Raw genomic sequence first — 14,437 nt, forward strand, 5'->3', positions numbered from 1 at the left:
TATTGGTGTACTACCCGGTTTTCATTCTTTTTGGTACAGATACGATATGGATAGACAGATATGGATAAATGGATGGATAGAGCAGATTTCTAATCTGCTTTTGCTATTGAAAACATTATCTATGAGCTCAAAAACCTTTCAGGTGATGCAGTTTTAAAAAGATGATCAACTTTTGCAGCTGAAAAACGTATCCTCAAAAAACACAGGAAAAACGCTGTGTGTGAATGTAGCCTTAGATCAGGAATATAACAGCCATTTATAGGACATTTCATAACTTTCCCAAACTCCTATGAAAAAATATTCAGCACATCCTGCATTGAATTACTGTACCCAATTTATTATATATTTTAGGAGTCGGAGTCGGTCCATTTTATACCGACTCCAACTCCGACTCCGACTCCACCAAAATGAGCACCGACTCCATGACTCCGACTCCGACTCCACAGCCCTGGTGCCCAGGCGCGCTGTATAGTTGGCTGCCAAAGTGTTGGGGGATGGCTTCTAGGAAAGTCTGATGCAAAAGTTTGGGCACCCCTGGTTACAATTACTGTTATTGTGAACAGTTAAGCAAGTTGAAGCTGAAATTATTTCTAAAAGGTCTAAAGTTAAAGATGACTCATGCTACTGTGTATTTATACTTTTTTTTTTTTTTTTTTTTTTTTTCATTGTGATTTTTTTCCTCCACAACAATGGACATGGTGTATAACGTGCGCACAGACTCTGATAAATTATTCTGTGGAACATTTAAAACTGTTAATCCGGTGTACACAAAGTGTCGCTGACTGGTTAATGCATATGGGAGTCCTGGACAATTATTCAGGGGAAATGTCAATCTGGTACATCCGATGTCAGACTACCAGTTATGCCCCCGTCACACATAACTATGTCCCAGCGATCCGACATGGATGGGATCGCTGGGACATCGTTAGGCTGATCACTGGTGAGCTGTCACACAGAGAGCCCTAGCGATCAGGACCAGCGACGCTGGTTTCTAATGTTAACGTCGGGTATCCAGGAGCTGCGCGACTCCTGGATACCCGCTGTTTACCTTGGAAACCAGCGTGTACGCCGGTTTCCAAGGTAAACAGCAGGTATCCAGGAGCCGTGGCTCCTGGATACCCGACGTTTACATTAGAAACCAACGTTGCTGGTCTCTTGCTGCCACATGCAGCGATGCGGGAGACCAGCGATTGGAAAATGGCCCAGGCCGCTCGAGCACGATCAGCGATAACCGGCAGGGGGGGCCGGTTGCTGATCCCCGTCACACACAGCGATCTCGCTGGCGTGTCACAAAATCAGCGATCTCGCTAGTGAGATCACTGTGTGTGACGGGGCCCTTACAGTATCTCACAGAGCTCCTGTGTGTGGGAGAGATGGCCGTTGGCCAAACCTTTGCTTGGCTGACGGCTATCTAATGTGTTTGGGGGTTTTACAGTGTTTGTTTTTGTGTGTGTGGGATTTATTGTAACTTGCTATTGATAAGTGGTCATCACGCCCCAGAAGTGGTCGGAGTTATAGGCTAAATCCAGGGTTGGGGCTAATTAATCAGTTGCCACAAGGTATCTATGCACTCCCCTCACCCCCCATTAGATCCTGCCTTTGGCAACTCCACAGGGCTTTTGTGGATTGACTTGTCTTGCTGCTTGTTGTTGCTTTTTTTTACTAATCAAATTTTAATTTCATGTATTCCTTTCTTTTTCTCTTCACCCTTGTAGATGTAGTTGAGCTTTTAAAAGAAAAAAAAAGGCACTAAATTTTAGCACAAATGTAACCAGTCCCACCCTTGTAAGGCTAAGTGCACACGAAGATTTTCCTCGCAGATTTAAAGAAATCCACAGGTCAAATGACCTGCATTTTTCCTGCGGATTTCTTCCTGTTTTTGTGCGGATTTGGAGAATGGAGCATGTGGAAAACCTCACAAAAGTAGTGACATGCTGCATTTTTTTGTACCGCACAAAAACCGCGCGAAAAAAACGTAGCGTCTGCACAGCGGGTTTTTTTTTTTTCTTTAATTGATTTACATTGTACTGTAAATCACTTTGCGGATCCGCAGGAAAAATGCATCGTGTGCACATGGCCTTAAGCAAACTTAAGTACTCCAGAATTTATTTTTTTGCAACATTTTTAACCCATTAATGACCGCTGATACACCTTTTAGTAGTTAAGGGTACTTAAACTACAGCGCCATTAATTAGCAGTGTGGAAAAAGTGTATAGCGCCCCCCAGAGTTGGATTTTCTCCAGAATCTCGACTGTCGGGGGTAGCTGAGAATTCAGAGAACATGATTCGGGTTGGTTTTTATCGAACCCAGTTTTGCGATTGCCGTTATTAACCGTATAACGGCGACAGCAAAGAAAAAAGTCTGTGCCATTTAGTCTCTCCTCCCCGGTGCTCCTCGGCTCTCTCAGCCCCCCCCCCCCCCAGGCACTGCCATCTTCTTCTGCCTGCATCCGGCAATAGTTTTGGTCACTGTGATAGACCCTGTCACAGTGATCAAAATAAAAAAAATAGTAAATACCCCACCCCCACCCCCCCCATCACTCCCTTAGTTAGGGAAAAATAATGAAAACATTTTCTTTATTTTCACTTTCCCATTAGGGTTAGAGTTGGGCTAAAGTGGGTTGGGCATGGAGTTTTTTGGGGGCTAAAAAGTCATTTTTGTGGGGGGAAAAAAAGATTTTTTTTATTTTCATGGCTCTGCGTTATAAACTTCTGTGAAGCACTTGGGGGGGGGGGGTTCAAAGTGCTCACCACACATCTAGATAAGTTAATTGGGGGGGTCTTCTTTCCAAAACAGCATCACTTGTGGGGGGTTTCCACTGTTTAGGCACATCAGGGGCTCTGCAAACACAGCGTTCAATCTCAGTTCCAGCCAATTCTGCATTGAAAAAGTCAAACGGCGCTCCTTCCTTTCTGAGCTCTTCCATGCGCCCAAACAGTAGTTTACCCCCACATATGGGGTATTGGCGTATTCAGGAGAAATTGCACAGGAAATTTTCTGGTTCATTTTCTTTTTACTCTTGTGAAAATAAATAAAATTGGTTCTGAAGTAAAATGTTTGTTTAAAAAAAAAAAAAAGTAAAATGTTCATTTTTTTCCTTCCACATTGCTTCAGTTCATGTGAAGCACGTAAAGGGTTAATAAACTTCTTGAATGTGGTTTTGAGCACCATCAGGGGTGCCGTTTTTAGAATGGTGTCACTTTTGGGTATTTTCTGTCATATAGACCCCTCAAAGTGACTTTGAATATGATGTAGTCCCTACAAAATAAAAATGGTTTAATAAATTTTGTTGTAAAAATGAAATCGTTGGTCAACTTTTAACCCTTAATTTCCTAACAAATTGTTTCCAAAATTGTGCTGATGTAAAGTAGACATGTGAAAAATGTTAAGTATTTTGTGACATATCTCTCTGATTTAAGGGCATACAAATTAAGTTTTAAAATTGCAAAATTTTAAAATTTTCGCCATATTTCCATTTTTTTCATAAATAAACACAAGTCATATCATAGAAATTTTACCACTAACATGAAGTACAACATCGCAAGAAAACAATGTCAGAATCGCCGGGATCCATGGAAGCGTTTCAGAGTTATTACCTCATAAAGGGACAGTGGTCAGAATTGTGTAAATTCTTGGCCCGGTCATTAAGCTGCAAATTGGCTCTGTCACTAAGGGGTTAAAATCAATTTGCAGATTTTGCAAAATGTGCATTTAAATGTTAGTCAAAAACTTGAGAAAAATTGTTAAGGTGCTGTTACACTTAGCGATGCACCAGTGATCCCGACCAGCGATATGACGCGGTCCGGATCGCTGGTGCATCGCTAAGTGGTCGCTAGTGAGCTGTCACACAGGCAGATCTCACCAGCGACATCGCTGGGGACGGGGATCGTTACTTACCTGTCACACCAGGCGATCCTGCGTCCTCCCGCCCGGCGCCACAGCAGGAAGCTGACGACGAGAAGCGGTCCAGGATGTTCTCGCGCGATCAGCGATAACCAGCGGGGGAGCCGGTCGGCGGTAAGTAACACACACCGATATCGCTAGCAATATCGCTATAACGTCACAAAAACCAGTGACGTAGCAGTGGTATCGCTTAGTGTGACAGGCCCTTTACACTGTCTGCTACTTTAAAGCAATTAACATAAAAAAAACAAAGTAACAAGTGCCAAAGAAAAGTGATTTAAAGCAACCGCCCATTCTCCCACTAATGTTGATTAGGGGTCTTGGTTTAGCGAAGATTGGGAAAGCTTTGGCCAAAGCTTCATAACTTGGGATCCCCACTCCTGTCTGTCTTGTACTCCATTTTAGTACCTCTTGGCCTGCGGTGTGGTTCTTGGTGTGAGACCGTGCACATTGTATCTGCTCTTGACGTGATCTCGCAGCATTGTCATTGTAGAGCCCGGATGGGCTGCTGACCGGGGGCCTTTTTCAATGCAGCCTTTTGTGACTGCAGATTTTTGCCCCCTGTTGAATTCTGTTTGGTGTTGGGTCAGTTTCTGGCTTTTCTACTTCTTTCTATGACCTTCTTTATCCTTTAGTACAGCGTTTGCTTTACAATGACCCCTCTTTGTTAATTGCTGCGGTTTAAGCCTTAGCATTTATGGGAAGACTCTTTTGGGTTCGCATGTTGCAGTACTGGTCCTCCTCTTTGCTGAAAAGCGGCAGAGGCGCCTGCTCCGCCAAGGTCATGCTTCATATAGAGCCTGTCACTAATGATCTGTCCCCAGCTAAATGCATCCGTGTCTGATGAATATCTGCTGTTCGAGACGTCACGTTTTACATTTTGGATTGTACGGCACGAATAAAAATCAGTATCTTCACATCTACTCAAGTGCTGGATTCTTTCAATATTATGAAAAGCTGCAAAAAATAAAGCATTGTTTCATCTCAAGAGTCTTCAGCTAATATAAAGCCTCAACCACATGTAACGGAAAGGACAAACACGCAGCCATTATAATCTTTGGCGCTGTTCTCAGGCTCACAGATGTCTGAGCCGCGTCATGAATGTCAATTGCCAATACAAATCTATAGGTCTGTGGAAAGGAAGGACGGCACACGGATAGCATCGGCGGTCAGTCCAAGTGAGGGTGATTAAGATAGGAGAAGCCTTACAATTTATCCGTACAAGAAAATCACTGATGGGAAAACTCTGACACCCCCCCCCCCCCCCGACCAAACACTGCCAAAATTAAAAAAAAAAAAAAAAATTGTGGAGGTCTGATGCCAAAGAACTTTTTTTTTTTTTTTTTTTTTTTTTTTTTCTTCTAACTATAAATTTTACGTTTTATATACGTTGGAGTTCTGTGGTTTTCTTTTTTTTTTTTTTTTTTCCCCTCTGCATGTTGAGTATTAGTGAAGTATAGCTATGAGGGTCCTACTAAGATGAAGGTAAAATCTAACCTTTATTCACAACTCTTCAAATAAACTCTGGGCTGGCAACAACAGTGACACAAAAACCATAACAATAAAGTGCTCGTGCCTAACAGTGCTCAATTAAAAGATTGGTTTGGTCTCACCAAAAGTCATTTTCCCATAGCAGATTTTCCATGGACTGGAGCAGAAGGTATAACCAAGTATGTTTACTTACGGGGGGCGGAGGATCTCTATTCTTCCCTGTCGTGCCCCTGTATAGCTCCCGTCCTTACAAGGACTTTCCCCAAGTACTTACTATCTAAGTGATGGTGGATATCCCATAGCAGTATGTGTTCCCTACGTGTTTCTTCCCCAGTAAGAGGGATGCATCAAATGGTCACACCCAGATAAAAGGACACCTGCCACTGTGGGGTTCCCATTTCATACCCTTTATATTGAAGAAACACTTTTTTTTTTTTCCCCCCCCACTCCTTGTAATTACTACAAGATTCCCCTTATGAACCCCTCTTATTGGGGAAGAAACTCGTAGGGAACACATACTATCTAAGTGATGGTGGGTATCCCATAGCAGTAAATACTTAGGGACTGTCCTTGTAAGGACGGGAGCTATACAGGGGCACGACAGGGAAGATTAGAGATCCTCCCCCCCCCCGTAAGTAAACATACTTGGTTATACCTTCTCCTCCGGTCCATGGAAAATCTGCTATGGGAAAATGACTTTTGGTGAGACCAAACCAATCTTTTAATTGAGCACTGTTAGGCACGAGCACTTTATTGTTACGGTTTTTGTGTCACTGTTGTTGCCAGCCCAGAGTTTATTTGAAGAGTTGTCAATAAAAATTAGATTTTATCTTAGTAGGACCCTCATAGCTATACTTTGCCAGTGAGCCTTAAGCCTAACACCGTATGCACCCAGTAAGTAGTATTAGTTACCTGGTTATCAATATTGGGGATGGACTTACCGTGCTGCTGACACTATCCTTTTAAGGCTACTTTCACACTTACGTTGCTTGGAGCTGCGTGGGACAGCGCACGGCTGCCGCTAAGCTCCGCCCATGGCCGTGGCTTCTCTTGTCAGCTCCATCTATGGGCGCATGACGCTGCATGTGACCTGCATACCCTATCTTTAGCACTGGGTATGCAGACCGGGTGCAGGTATGCGTTTACCGGCGCATGCGTCCTTTTGACGGTGCCCCAAACGCACAGTGTCGCATCTTGGTGCGCTCGGCGCACCGTCAAAAGGACGCATGCGCCGGCAAACATGCCTGTGTACCCAATGCTAAAGATAGAGTACGGAGGTCGCATGCAGTGTCATGCGCCCATAGGCGGAACTGACCGGAGGAGGCACGGCCGTGGGCGGAGCTTAGCGGCGGCCGTGTGCTGGGCGACGCAGCTCCAAGCAACTTAAGTGTGAAAGTAGCCTTATATGTATGACAAGCAGTGATTATGAGAAGGGCTTATTTTTAAGAACGTTTTATTCGTGACGTCGGTAAGCTAAAACTCCGACTCCTCAATTTCCGTGACTCCGACGCCACCAAAATGGGTTCCTACTCCACAGCCCTGGTTATATTATTGGCTTTCTTGAGTTTGTATATGTGGCATGTAAAAGTTTGTGTACCTCTGTTCACAATAACAGTAATTTTGACCAGTTGAGCAAGTCGAAGGAGAAATAATCTCTAAAAGGGCAAAAGTTATAGATGATACGCTTACATTTTTTTCTTAAAATAAAAATGATTTTCATCTTTTACATTAAAAAATTACAAAATTAATTAGCCTGTTAGGGTTATTTCTTGTACACCATCGTTGGGAAAGGCCAGGTAATGCAAATATCCCATCTTTATAAAAACCCTAGCTCCTCTAACCTTGTGCCAAAAACGGCACCCATGGGTTCTTCTCAGCAGCTGCCTAGCACTTTGAAAATGGTGGAGGCCCAGAAAGCAAGAGATGGCTATAAGAAGATCGCAAAGTGTTTTCAAGTTGCCCTTTCCTCAGTTCGAAATGTAATTAAGAAATGGCAGTTAACAGGAACGGTGGATGCCAAGATAAGGTCTGGAAGACCAAGCAATATTTCGGTGAGAGCTGCTCTTAGGATTGCAAGAGAGGCAAATCAGAACACCCTGCTTGATTGCAAAAACCTTCAGATTTAGCAGCCTCGGGAGATGTGGTACATTGTTCTACTGTCCAGAGACACCTTCACAAATATGGCCTTCATGAATGAGTCATCAGCTGAACCTCTCCTGCGTCCTCACCATAAAATTCAGTGTCAGAAGTATGCAAATAACATACAAACAAGCCTGATGCATTTTGGAAACAAGTTCTGTTGACTGAGGTTAAAGGGAATCTGTCACCCTTTTTTGGACTCTGAGCTGCCGACACCGCCATCAGGGGCTTATCTACAGCATTCTGTAATGCTGTAGATAAGCCCCCAATGTAGCCTGAAAGATAAGAAAAAAAGAGTTAGATCATACTCACCCCGGCGTCAGGTCCAATGGGTGTCATGGGCTGGTGCCTCCCATCTTCATACGATGCCGTCCTCCTCTTTCCTTCCTGTCGTGGCTCCGGCTCCGGCGCACTGCTCTGCCCTGTTGAGGGCAGAGCAGAGTCCTGCAGTGCACAGGCGCCGGGAGAGGTCCTGCGCACTGCAGTATTCTCTGACGGAGCCACGACAGGAAGGGAGGAAGAGGACGGCATCGTATGAAGATGGGAGGGCCCCCCCCCCCCCCCCCCCCCCCCCCGGTGAGTATAATCTAACTCCTTTTTCTTTCAGGTTACATCAGAGGCTTATCTACAGAATGCTGTAGATAAGCCCCTGATGTCGATGCCGGCAACTCATAGTCCAAAAAAAGGGCAACAGATTCCCTTTAAAATAGAACACTTTGGCCACCATGATCTAACATATGTGTAGAGACAAAAGGGCACAAAATTTCAGGAAAAGAACATCTCACCAACCATTAAGCATGGGGGTGGAACATTCATGCTTTGGGGTTGGTTTGCATCCAATGACACGGGGAACATTTCACGGGTAGAGGGAATATATGCAATTAAATTTCAATACATTCTTGATGCAAACTTAACACCAGTTGTACAAAAGCTGAAGTTTAAAAGAGGACGGCTTCTACAAATGGATAGAGATACTAAACGCACGTCAAAATCTACAACAGACAACCTCAAAAGGCACAAGCTAAAGGATTTACAATGTCCCTCAGTCTCCTGATCTGAACATCATTGAAAATCTGGGGAAAGACCTCAAAATAGCAGAGCTTGCAAGACGACCCAGGAATCTCACAGAACTGGAAGAATTTTCCAAGGAAGAATAGATGAAAATTCCTCAAGCAAGAGTTGAATGACTCTCGGATGGCTACATAAAGCGTTTACAAGCTGTGATGCTGTCAGAAGTGGGTGCTACTAGGTACTAACCATTCAGGGTGCCCTGACTTTTGCCCCGGACCACTTTTCTTTTTGTAATTTTTAAAAAAGGAATCAGGGCTGCTGCTTTTGCTGCTCACTGGTGGGTAGTGGAAGTCCTATTCCCCCCCACCTTCCAACATGGTGCAGTTTTCTGCAATTTGCAGTTATTTGAAAAAAAAGAGCTGATTTTGAAATTAAAGGGAATCTGTCAGCATGTTCTTGCTATGGATCTGAGAACAGCACAATGTAGGGGCAGAGAGCCTGATTCTAGCGATTCCACTTACTGAGGTGCTTGGTGCGGTTTTGATAGAATCTCTGCTGTAGATGTAGCAGTGGACAGAATGCCGAGTTGTGTATAACCCTGTTAACACCAATGGCAGCTACTGTGTACGCTGTGGATTGCCAGCAAGCTGCCAATTAGTGGTGGGGCCAGTATTACGCAGACTTGCTGGACTGCTTGGCATGTGACACCCTGCCATTTAGTGATATCCTCTTGCTAATTAATCACTGATTGTATTTAAACTTCAGCATGCAGCCCAATTAGTGACACATCGCTGGAATCAGGTTTTCTGCCCCTGTTATGCTGCTCTCAGATTAAATGGCAGACCTGCTGACAAATTCCATGTAAAGAGGGTTGTTCATGACCAAGTCTTGTTTTACTCATACTTTATCTATGATTATGAAATATGTTTTGCGAAGTGTGCGCCACTTGGAGCAGAGCTGCCGTGTACAGTGCTAGAACTGCGCCTTGAATCCAGTTTTTGTGATGTCGTCCTTTAAGTTATGGATAGAATAGTTTAGGTAAAAAATCAGCCTAATACAACAGCTTTTCCTATTCCCAGTAGTGTGGTGCCCCCCATGGTGTGTTCTCTGTGTAGGGCGGGAGGCCTGGCAGGTGTTGAGGGCAGGATATCGGTTGATGTATTTGTAAGATGTCGGCAGCGATGTTGTATTTGTGCTCGGATTGTTCCTCTCCGGCCGCTATTACTGCAGACTGACCGGCTTGTGTCCTCTGCAGCTCACGGATCGTATGATCCTTATATCCTACAGCCAGGGAAAGACCTGAACATCGGAGAGAAGAAAACCCATCTTATTCCACGTTGTGTTTGATTGCCCTAGATCTGCCATTGTGGCCTGATTGTTGGCAGAGAAATAAAAATAGGGCTTGCAGGGTTGTTGGTGTGACGTGCTTTAAAAATGGAGGGTTTCAGTAATTAAAGGTCATTTTTGGGAGGGGATTTTTCGAAAGGCTTGCCAACAGCAGGAGCCATTACAGACTAGGAACAACTACCATTCAGCCCCTGGAGGCTGCAGCGCCATTGCTTCCAATCCCTGCCTTTCCATGCTTAATGTGACTTCTGCAGCCAGATTACGTGGCTAATGGTTGTTGCCGTCATCCATGCCGGATTGATGGTGAAAACCTGAGTGGCGCTGTTAGATCAGAGGGGAATAGATATAGATAAGTGGTGGTTATTTTTATTATTAATTCCTGGTACCTTTTGTGAAAATTCTGGACAACCTCTTTAAGTCCAGCATTTAATTAATGGATGCGGAGTCCCCTTCGCCCCTACGTAATAAAGTTGTAAATAAAACTGATGTGCATAATAGATTCTGTATTTGGCGGCTTTTAACTTATTTTTCTCCTCTGTGTAAACTTAGCTTTCGGCTACATTACTTGTGACCTGCTTTTTTAAAGTAATATGTCTGTAGATTTTTGCTAATCTGAGACCAGCATGATGTAAGGGCTGGGAGCCGGATTCCAGGGATGTCACTTACTAGGCTATGTTGCTCTTTCAATAAAATCAGTGATTTATTAGGAGGTTTTCACTATAGGACTAGGTGTTTCATGCCTCCTAGTCGTCTGTTGTGTGTAACCCCGTCCCCCATCATGATTTTAGCTGCTTTCTGCCTATGCACAGTTTACACAGCTGTCAATCAGTGGTGTGGGCGGGGAATTATACAGAGTTCAGCATTCAGAGAACTGATAGATCTGCAGCAGAGAAAACGGGTTGTATCAAAATGACAGGCAGTCCAGCAAGTTACACATCACTAGAATCAGTGTCTCTGCCTCTATATCATGCTGCTCTCTGATTATTTATCAAAAACTTGCTGACATATCTTTTAAAACGTATTGTTGTGTAGGGAAGTACTGATTTTTTTATTTTTTTCCTCCTATTGTGTTCCATAAACTGATGTGCATATCCTCAGGATCTTAGATTGTAGCTTGGAGGGAACACGTGATAGGATTTTAAGATTTCTGCTTCATCTTCTATGTAACAATCTTCAAATTTTCTCTCTTCCAGATGAACCTACAAGATCTTTGAGCGGGCTGATCCTAAAAAATAACGTGAAGGCTCATTTTCACAATTTTCCAAATGGCGTGACGGATTTTATTAAGAGTGAATGTTTGAATAACATCGGGGACTCGTCTCCACTTATTAGAGCGACAGTGGGTACGTGTTTGGGCATCCCACCCCCCTCCCCTACAAACTTTACGTTGATTCCTTAGTGACTTAATTATATTTTTAAGAGGTTTAAACTTTTTATATTTTTCCAGGCATCCTAATCACAACAATTGCATCAAAGGGTGAGCTTCAAAATTGGCCTGAGCTCTTGCCAAAATTATGTGGTCTTCTGGATTCTGAAGATTACAACACATGTGAGGTGGGTTCCCTTTTTTTTTTATTTTTTTTTGTTGCAGGCTCCAACAATGGCTTGCTAAATGTCGTCAAACACTTTAAAAGATATAAATTTTGCAATGTACTTACAATTTTGGGCACAACAGCAATGATGTCCAGCAATGTTAGAAAGGTTAGAACTTGCTACTATACTTTAAGCATTATTAACATAAACCACCTTAAAAGACCCTTGCATTTAGTTGAGTAATCTAATGCAGGGACGGGCGTATGTATTTCTGCATGTTGTGTATATTATGCTTTTGTTGCTGTAAGACTTCTCTTCTAGAATAATGATGCAATCTGTTTATTTCCACCAAAAATTCTTCTGCTTTCCAGATGTTGGGATAATAAGCCAGAAGCTTCTGCTTTCGTGGGAGATGCGGAATGCAGATAACAAACTCCATTCTGACATTTCTATATACAGTTGTTTGTATCTGTAAGGGGATACAGTGTAAATCTTCAAGAATGAAAACCGATACTTAAAGGGAAACTGTCAGACGGTTCATTCTGCCCAAACCACAGGCAGCATGCGTCGGAGCCTGTTTATGCATTGGCAGCGAGGTTTGTTATTCTCTAAAACGCTCTGACATTTCTGAGAAAACATAGTTTAAAGGTTCGGCCAGAGATAAAAGATGGAAATGTGACTACTGACGCTCTGCCCTGCATCAATCCAGTTGATTGGTCTCTCCCTATATACACATGGAGGAAGACCTGTCAATCAAACCAGTGAAGTTGTGAAGGAGAGACTGGCTAATTTAAATCCATTATTAACCTTACATAAGCTAGTAATATATGTGGTGTGGCAAGATGGCGTCTGCTTCCTGGAACTATGCCCTGGAAGGAATCCTTGGAATGTGAAGTAGATACGCTGAAGACCGTATATGGATCAGCCTTATCATGGACCGATCACAGACTGACACCATGGCTGCTCAGATGTGCAACGCCCTCTTCCTGCCTCCTACATGATCTTTTGTTTTGTACTATTAAAATCAGTTTTGTGCCAGTTTTTGCTGAGAGAGGTGAACTCATCTGACTTTGTGTCCAATGTATTTCTTCTATGCAAGCACTCAGCTCATATTTATCAGGTCAGGGGCAGACAATTAAGAAGCTCTCACCTTTTAAGAGATCACCTCAACAAAGTGAAGTGAGAAGGCTGCCCGGGGGCAGGGCTGGACTAGTCTCGTCTCTTCTAGTCCAAGAATGTTTTCCCTGCAATCGCGCAACCAGGCTCTGATCAATGGTTTGGGCAGCATGAATTGATTGCCGAGTATTTTTTTTTTTTTTTTTTTTTCCGGCTAGCTTTTAGAGCCAGCCTTACAAGGTGTGTAGAAAAGAGCTTGCGAGCACTTCATGTCTAGGAAACGAGCCGCCTCAGATTGCAGTAGTGGATGGTAACCCAGGCAATGAGCAATCCAAAATAGAATTAAAAATCCCTTTTATTCTTGAGACTGAGGATTTTTTAATAAGAAGTAAGCTGTAAAGTTTTTACAAGAACTTTGCAGTTTTTCCCATTTTCCAAAGTGACTTGCGTTTAACTTAAGGGTTTCTCTAAAAATGAGCCGATCAGGCAAAATTTGAATGTGCTTGGATTTTCCCGAGAACTTCAATTCAGAGAAGTTATTTTTTAATGAAATGTTTCTTGTATTGTCTGGGGTCTCTCCAGAACACAGAGTATAAGAACAGATGTTCCTTGCACTCTTCACATATCCGGCTCCCCCACCCCTCAGTCACTGTCCAGTCCTCCTCTTGGCACCACTGCCACCTCACCTTTTGGGGAGATAAGTGAACTTTATTTTGGTGTTTTCTAACACATTTTGTAGCTTCTAAGGCTAGTTTCACAATTGCGTTAGGAGGCGAAGCGCACGACCGCTGTGCAGCTCTGCCCCAGCCCCCCCCCCCCTCCGGTCAGCTCCTCCAATGGGCGAATGACGCTGCATGCGACCAGCGTACCCTATCGTTAGCATTTGGTACGCAGGTTCTGCGCTGGTATGCTTTTGCCGGCGCATGCGCCCTTTTGATGGTACGCCGAGCGCATCAAAATGCAACACGGTGCTTTTGGCGCACATCGGCGCAATGTCAAAAGGGCGCATGCGCTGGCAAAAGCATACCAGCGCACAGCCTGCATACCCAATGCTAACGATGGGGTACGCTGGTCGCATGCAGTGTCATTCGCACATTGGAGCTGATCATAGGGGGCACGGCAGGGGGGCAGAGCTGCACGGCGGCCGTGCGCTGCGCCTCCTAACGCAAGTGTGAAACTAGCCTTGGGCAGAATAAATGCAGATATTAATTCTGGTTCTGAGGCCATATTCTGTCCAAGTAGATTTCCTGATCTTAGGTGTTGACGTCAGAACGTTTCTGTATGTGATAAGAGGTACTGTTGGTGATGTAAATCTGTTTTGCCCCAGTCTTTGGTCCCTTCTAGCTATCTTGGTCAATGCTGTAAGCTGTGCCAGTCACAGGTGAAGTCTTCTCTAAAATTCTGTTCTCTTATTTTTCCAGGGAGCTTTCGGAGCTCTTCAGAAAATCTGTGAAGACTCTGCTGAGATTTTAGACAGTGACATTTTGGAGCGGCCTCTCAATGTTATGATCCCCAAGTTCTTGCAGTTCTTTAAACATAGTAGTCCAAAAATAAGGTGCTGTTATTTAATTTAAATTCTACTAACCTCTTTGTTACTAATAATTATTTCTGTTAATTGAGTTTTTTTTTTTTTTTTTTTTTACTAATGACACTACATCCAGACGTTCATGTAATTCTTGCAGGTGGCTTATAACTAATGCTCAAAATGATTGGATCCTGCTATTTGAAACTTTCACGTTTTTCGACAAGACAATTTACATAAATTTTAAGCAAAAAAAATTATATATACAGTACAGACCCAAAGTTTGGACACACCTTCTCATTCAAAGAGTTTTCTTTATTTTCATGACTGAAAATTGTAGATTCACTCTGAAGGCATCAAAACTATGAATTAAC

General features: G+C 43.4%; 1 protein-coding gene across 1 annotated transcript in view; it reads left to right on the forward strand.

Moving 5' to 3' along the window:
* Positions 1–14,437, forward strand: part of TNPO1 (transportin 1) — an 80,449-nt gene that overhangs the window by 20,443 nt on the left and 45,569 nt on the right. The window contains exons 3-5 of the mRNA XM_073584055.1: positions 11,086–11,235; positions 11,340–11,446; positions 13,963–14,096. Coding sequence (XP_073440156.1) covers positions 11,086–11,235; positions 11,340–11,446; positions 13,963–14,096 — 391 coding nt within the window. The remainder of the gene's footprint in view (positions 1–11,085; positions 11,236–11,339; positions 11,447–13,962; positions 14,097–14,437) is intronic.

Source organism: Dendrobates tinctorius, unplaced genomic scaffold (assembly GCF_039654945.1).
Source record: "Dendrobates tinctorius isolate UK_male_01 unplaced genomic scaffold, ASM3965494v1 ptg000083l, whole genome shotgun sequence".
Lineage (NCBI taxonomy): Eukaryota > Metazoa > Chordata > Amphibia > Anura > Dendrobatidae > Dendrobates > Dendrobates tinctorius.